We start from the raw sequence: 7,710 nt of genomic DNA on the forward strand, positions 1-7,710 counted from the left end.
ATAGAAACAGTTGTTAGTTTGCAATGTTGTTTTTAATCTTAAATTCTTGACGCCAACTATTTAATAAAGTATGAAGTTCTAAGTTATACTTGAGTCGTTGATTTAACGTAGACGCGACATTTCTTGGTGCCGAAACCCGGGAGAGAGAGAAAGAAACTAAATCGAGTAGAGATATAATCGCGTAAACAATCCGAGTGAGTGATCAACGACCAAGTACGAGATCATGGACAAGTTAAAGAAATCCCGAGCAGCATATCAAGCCCGAACGGATGCGCTGATTGAGAAGATTGAAGAGGAACTGGCATTCAACAACGAGGAATTCAACCGAAAAACGTTTGAGAAATACTATCACCAACTTGAAGATAAGCAAAAGAAACTAGCTGAAGTGAATGAGAAGATATTGGCGTTTGTACCAGACGAGGACGATGAGAAAATAACGAGTGAGATGGACTCTTCAGAGGCGTACATGACGAAACTATCCAAGAAGCCAAAAGAAACGTCCTTCACCTCTTGGTTATTGCGAACACCGTTTCATCATTGCAAGGCCAAACTAAGACAGAAATCACAGGCTGGACAAGCCACAGTCAAGCTTCCACATCTTACGATTCAGAAGTTCAACGGAGAGCCAACTCAATGGCTGGAGTTTTGGGGATCCTTTAGCACCTCTATTGATCAGAACAGATCTTTGGCCAAGACAGACAAGTTTAATTACCTTAAATCCTATATGGAAGGTCCCGCACTGAGATCCATTAAAGCCTATTCATTAAGCAACGAGAACTACGACCATGCTGTGCAGACGTTGAAGAATCGCTTTGGAAAAAAGAACCACAACATGCGAGCCCATATGAATAAGCTAATTCAATTAGTGCAAGTCAAGAGTTCGAGTGACGTACAAGCCCTACGCCAGCTATATGATACCTGCGACACGCAAATAAAGAGCTTGGAAACCTTAGGAATCCAGTCAACCACCTACTGTAGTATGCTGTATACCATCTTGATGAACTGCCTCCCCTCTGAACTCAACTTGGAATACAACAAGAAGATTGACGACGAAGACGAGTGGGACTTGGATTATCTTTTAGAGTACATCAGACGAGAAGTTGAGAGTACAGAAAGAGCACTCATCATGAATAAACCATCCGTGCCAGAGAAGAAGGCCGAACCCTCCTACCAGAGATCTAGGTACGAAGCAAGTTCAATGAGACCCTTCAAAAGTCGGATTCCAACCACAGTAGCCTTGAACACCACAGTCCCTGCGAGGAGCCAGGTCATAAGCCAGAAAATTGCAATGTGACGTATGAGGAAAAGATCGAGACTATCAAAGTTAAAACAGATGTTTCAATTGCCTCGGAAGTGAGCATACTGCCCGACGCTGCAAGTCCCGTGGGAGATGTCAGTATTGTAATCGAAATCACCACACCTCCATCTGCAGAGAAAAGTTACGAACGCCTGAGAAACCCGCCTTGGAAAAAGAAGTTGGACTAATTTCACTGAAGGACTTTGGACTAAGGAACTCACAAGTGTATCTTCAGACCCTTTCACTCATCGTGGAAGGAGCTACCAGTAAAACCTTGGCAAGATGTATATTTGACAACGGGAGCCAGCGATCATTTATACGAGAGGATGTTTCCAGGGCCTTGAAATTGCCTGTTGTTTCCGAAGAATTAGTTAAAGTCAGTCCCTTTGGAGAAACCAGAGAAACCACCAAGATCCAGAGAAGAGTGAAAGTCAAACTAAGAAGTACAATCGAGCCAGACGTAGTAGTTGAGTTAACCCTCATCGAATCGCCGATAATTTGTGGAGCCATGGTAGGCGTTCCTGGAGACGACATACGACAGCAGATGATTAGCAAGGGACTGCAGCTGGCTGAAGTCACTGAACTGAATGGAGCTAAAGTCTCACCGGAACTAATGGTATTGATCGGAGCTGACTATTATTGGAAGCTATCGAAGCAGAAGTTCGAGAAACTAGATGGCGAAGTAGTAGCCGTCGAGACCGTATTTGGCTGGTCTGTCCAAGGACCTACCCCAGTCTCAGCTAACCTCAACGTCCAGTCGTCCGTGGCTATGACCTTAGCAGTAGAAGACCTTTTATCACAGTGTTTGCGACGATTCTGGGAACTTGAGGCCTTGGGTATAGAAGAGAATCCACAAATCACAAAGACGGAACAAGATATCATCGATCATCATCGTTCTACCATCACAATGGTGGATGGTCGTTACCAAGTCCAATTACCATGGAAGGCTGAATATTCACGGATCGACGACAACTTGGCCATAGCAACAAGACGAATGAATAACCTTATTAAACGATTTCAAAGAAACCCAGCATTGTTCCTCAGATATAAAGAAGTTATCGACGACTACTTGGATCAAGACATTATTGAAGCCCTAACTAACGACAGTGTTACAACTACTTCCGGATCAACGTTCTACATTCCGCACTTCGAGAATTAACGAGGAGTTAAAACGACCACAAAGACGCGTATAGTCTTTGACGCCTCCTCAAAGGAAAAGGGATCTAAATCACTAAATGACTGTCTTTCACCTGGTCCCAATCTCAATCCTAACCTCTTGGAAATATTTAGGGTTGTAAGTCGGAAAATTTTCCGCGGAAAATCTTCTGCTCGGAAAATTTTCCGGAAAATGACCGAGCTATATTTTTCCGGAAAATTTTCCGTATTTTTCCGCTACAGGTTTTTCAATTAAAAGGTTAAAACTTTAAAATTTTTCAATTGCCTTTCTTTTCAAAACACTCATTATTTTGTTTTAGGTGAATTCGGAGGGGTAAAAAATTGTCCAAGGGCACAGAGTCTAGTGACCCCTATTCTCTATAGGAAGGGCTCACTCATTTGCTATCGCTTGCATGCATAGGGTTACTGTTTGCTCTTATGACGGTATAAGGCGTTAGAGAGTCGAGACCTAACCGTTAAGAGACCCAAGTGAAACTAAAATTATCAGGCATAAAGGATAGTGATCGTCTGCGTCATTGTAAGGGAAACGAGGTGTTATGTTGTTAATGTTATTAAGTTTGTTAACCCTGTTTAAAGTCACAAATTATGGGAAAATCAACCACTAATATTTGGTGGTACTTTAATAAATCTACTAAAGATGGCAAAATAACTGGAGAATGTATTAAATCTTTAAAAGTTAGATAAATTGACTCAAAGCTCACATAATTGCTAGTTTTATATTTTTCTGATTAGCGGAAAATTTTCCGCGAAGAGGAAAATTTTCCTGAAAATTTTCCGCGTTTTATTTTTCCGGAAAATTTACAACCCTAGAAATATTACTTCGATTCAGAATGCATCGAATTGGAATAATGGCCGACGTAGAAAAAGCCTTTCTACAGATTTCACTGGATCCCAAAGACCGAGATTAGGTACGATTCCTTTGGATTGAGGATTTCCCTGGCCAAGAGAAGCCAACGTTCATCCATATGCGTATGAAGAGGGTACTCTTTGGAGTAACATCCAGTCCGTTCCTGTTGTCAGCTACGCTACAATTCCACTTCGATAAACTTCAAGACGAGTATCCTGAGATTTGCGGCATTCTTCGTAAAAACATCTATGTCGACTATGTTGGAGGCACCTTCTCCGTGGAAGAAGCCTTAGAAATTCGGAGGCAATCCTGTGAAGTTATGAATCAAGCACGAATGAACCTTCGCAAATGGGTATCCAGTTCAAAAGAGGTCATGGCCGTTTGGAGCAGAGAAGATGGTTCGGATCACTTTACCGCCAAACAACTAAGTTCACCACTGAAGGTTCTTGGAATTACTTGGCACCCAGCTTCTGATACCTTTTCATTCGATATATCATCATTACTGGAATTCCTGACGCAAAGGTAGGATACCAAAAGAAGTCTCTTACAAGCCGCAGCAAGACTTTTCGACCCTATCGGACTCCTAGCATCATTTGGCATAGTTGTAAAATGTCTCTTTCATGAACTCTGGAAACAATGCGTAGACTGGGATTACTATCTGCCGCTGGAGATTAACAAGGCCTGGCAGCAATGGTGCTTCGACTTACCACGATGGTACTTTGCAGACAGCGAATCGGAAGTAACAGGATCCGAGATTCATCTTTTCTGCGATGCCAGCGATAAGGCATACGTCGCCGTCATTTATCTGCGTTATCGAACAGAGCAAGGATGCTACGGGGCATCAATAATCTCATCAAAAACCAGAGTAACACCGCTGAAGAAAGTCACCCTGCCAAGGCTCGAGCTCAGGGCTGCTGTCATCAGGTCCAGACTCCTGAAACATACGCTTGCAGTCTTTGAAGGCAAAGTAACCCGATATCATTGCTGGTCTGATTCACAAATCACTTTACATTGGATTCGAGGACAGACGAAAGAATGGAAACCATTTGTTGCTAATCGCATCAAGAAAATCCAATCAACAACCGATCCAATGTATTGGTCATACTGTTGCAGCCAAGAGAACCCAGCCGACATGCCGTCAAGAGGATGCACGATAAACGAGCTGATAAATAACCCAAAATGGTGGCATGGACCTACGTGGTTGTATGGAGCGGAAGAAAAATGGCCAGAGAGTAAATTTCCAGCATCAAGCCCCACCATCGAGACCGTCATTGACGAGAGAAGAGTTGCTGTTCTGAGTTGCGTTGTCGAGCAAAGGGAACCTCTACTCGATTTACACAAGTATCAATCCGCCAGCCGGGTATTTCGAACTACCGCCTGGATCCTTCGCTTCCGAAGAAATATCAAGGTTTCCCCAGATGAAAGAATCTATGGCCCATTGAGCTCCGAGGAAATCAAGCAAGCTAGAGACAGATGGATGCGAGACGTCCAGACAGCTGCCTTCACCATTGAGATCGATTGCTTGGAGAAAAACCAGCCCATTCCTAGTTCATCAATAATAGCCCAATTCTTACCGTTCATGGACAACTATCTTCTCCGAGTCGGTGGCCGTTTACAAAACTCTGGTCTACAGTTCGCCGAAAAACATTCACTCATTTTTCGCTTGACTGAGCTACTTGTCAGAGAAGCTCATGAGAAGGTTATGCATGGCGGTTTCAATAGCACTATGACCGAACTTCGTGAGACCTACTAGATCCTACAAGACCGTCAACTCGTCAAAAATGTAGTCCAATAATGCTACATTTGCCGAAGGTATGCCATCAAAGGCGGAAATCAAGTTTTTACACCCTTACCGAGAGACCGGGTCACAGAGGCTGCACCATTTACGATCACAGGGGTGGACTTCGCCGGACCTCTCTATGTCAGAAATCCTGGAAATAATCAACACTCCAAAGTCTACATAGCACTCTATACGTGTGCTGTCACTCGAGCCTTACACTTGGAAATAGTCACGGATATGAGTTCGGAGAAATTCCTCCTTTCCTTCAGACGATTCACTGCCAGACGAGGGTTATGCCACACCCTGTACTCGGACAATGCGAAAGCATTTAAACGAACTGAGAAGGACCTTACTGATATGTTCCTGGCTATTCAAAACAATGCTACTCAAGAGTTCCTGAGTCACAAAGGAATCAAATGGAAGTCTACAGTCCCAAAGGCCGCCTGGTGGGGCGGATTTTGGGAGTGCCTTGTTCGATCTGTGAAGACATGGCTCAAGAAAACCCTAGGCCGAACATCATTGACTCTGGAAGAATTAATCACCGTCATGACCGAAATTGAAGCTGTATTGAATTCAAGACCCCTAACTCATACGTTCACTGACGGAAGGGAGCCCCTTCCTTTAACACTGGCGCACCTCCTTATTGGTCAACGCCTGACTTCCTGCCAGATCAAGAGTTCAGTAATGAAAACCAGTTCACCACCACACAAGAACAATTAATTAAACGAGTCAAGTATCGTCAGATGGTAGTCAATTAGTTTTGGAAAAGATGGAGGTGTAACTATCTATTCGAACTACGTACTGCCCATTCCAACGTAACAGTCAAGGGTCTACCCGAGTTCTAGATAGATGACGTCGTCCTCATCGAAGATCAACATCTGCCACGCCAAATCTGGAAAATGGGCCGCATTATCGAAACCTACGTTGGCCGAGATGGGAAGGTGCGATCGTGCTCCGTGCGACTTCCCTGTGGAACCATACTGAAACGAGCTATCCAAATGCTGTACAATCTCGAGTTATCAAGGGATGACGGAGTCATCGGGGCGGAGGATGTCGCAAGCTGAAGTTTTCAAGAAGCTATTATCAAAAAATTGTATTTTTAACTGCCGATCTATGTATTCTCTGACGTATTTTTTTAGACTAGTTATTTTTTAGTGATTGTATGAAAAGCTAGGAATTATCAATTAGAAGGCAGTGTTCCTTTAATATCTCAATAGAAACCGTTGTTAGTTTGCAATGTTGTTTTTAATCTTAAATTCTTGACGCCAACTATTTAATAAAGTATGAAGTTCTAAGTTATACTTGAGTCGTTGATTTAACGTAGACGCGACACCGTGTAAACTACATCTTTAAAGGTTTCGTCCAGATGGGTGAAAAATCTACTATCATTCGTCATATGGCATGTGGTCCCGAATCTATGTACCAACCGTTTCTTGAGGGTTTCTTTGTGATTTTAAATTTAGCATAACTTGCACTATTTTTGGATGGAACCAGTGTGGCTAAGCTCGCGTGTTCTTTCGTGTTTCTTTGATTTTCATTCACGCGTCTTGCTTTAATCCCGTTGGAAGTGGTTTGCCTGCCCGCACTCATATTAACCCGTTTTTCTTCTCGGCTGAGAGCCTTTAGCTGCATCGCCTTTTTTCTTGCCCGAACCAGCGTAAGTTTGTTGCGCTGTTTGCCGTTCGCCATTATGAGTCTGCTTCTCCATACATCCTTCCCGTCTTTTAAATTCTTCAATCAATTTCCCCATGACTAGCTCTAACGTTAGATCGCTTGCTGGCCTGGTCTCTAACGCCATCACTAGCGTGTCGTAGCTTTGAGGTAAGCTACACAGCAGGAATGCCATCAATAGATTTTCTTGGATGTTTTGTCCTAATCCCCTTAATCTGTCTACGAGATCCAGTAGAGCATCGATGTGTGCCTCCTATTTCCAGATTCGCTCTTTAACAGAAATACCTTGGATGATAAGGTACTTTTCTGGTGGTAGTCCTTTAGAGCTGTCCAAACGGTTTTTGATGTTGTTTTGTTTCTGATATGCTGCAGTTGATTATCTTCGACGAGTAAACTAATTGATGCTCTCGCCTTTCCATCTGCCTTCGTCCAAGCATCCGTAATGGGCTCCGGTGCAGATACGACGTGCCATAACTCGTCTTTAATGAGGTACATTTCCATTTTAAATTTCCACGTCTGATAATTGTTATTATTCAGTTTTGCGAACTGAACCTTCATTATCTCCGACGCCATTTTGGGGGGTCGCATAATAGTATCGAATGGATTGACGTCGAATAGAGAGTTGCTCTCTCAATTTACGATATTAACCTAGAGTCGAAAGGAATTGTATCGACCGTACTTAAAGTCGGAAAATTTCGCTTCTTAAGGATTAGCAGCGAACCACATTTTGACAAATTTGATTAGTATCGAATGTAATGAGGTTGAAAATAACAAAATCGGAATACGGTCGACAGGGAACTATGTCGAACGTCATTAGAGTCGAAAACATAGTTTGTGAAGGGCGAAGTTTTTCGTGTTTCATTGTACAATTTTCTTATTCTACCCAATGATAAATTGTCTACTACTGAGGTTTTTCAAGAATTGTCAAATTGATATCGA

General features: G+C 42.8%; 2 protein-coding genes across 2 annotated transcripts; both read left to right on the forward strand.

Annotated features, from left to right (window-relative positions):
• The first annotated feature begins 223 nt into the window (after window positions 1–223).
• Window positions 224–2,456, forward strand: LOC149597152 (uncharacterized). The gene is made up of 3 exons (XM_089861227.1): window positions 224–1,182; window positions 1,233–1,392; window positions 1,533–2,456. Exons 1-3 carry the CDS (start codon window positions 224–226, stop codon window positions 2,454–2,456), a joined length of 2,043 nt encoding a protein of 680 aa, XP_089717353.1.
• A 982-nt stretch (window positions 2,457–3,438) lies between these two features.
• On the forward strand, window positions 3,439–5,820 carry LOC149597153 (uncharacterized). The gene is made up of 3 exons (XM_089861228.1): window positions 3,439–3,762; window positions 3,847–5,059; window positions 5,147–5,820. The coding sequence occupies exons 1-3, from the start codon at window positions 3,439–3,441 to the stop codon at window positions 5,818–5,820; spliced, it is 2,211 nt and encodes a 736-aa protein (XP_089717354.1).
• The last annotated feature ends 1,890 nt before the right edge of the window (window positions 5,821–7,710 follow it).

The sequence above is a fragment of the Phalangium opilio genome, unplaced genomic scaffold (assembly GCF_054372755.1).
Source record: "Phalangium opilio isolate 3A_F unplaced genomic scaffold, DU_Popi_V2 ptg000387l_1, whole genome shotgun sequence".
NCBI lineage: Eukaryota > Metazoa > Arthropoda > Arachnida > Opiliones > Phalangiidae > Phalangium > Phalangium opilio.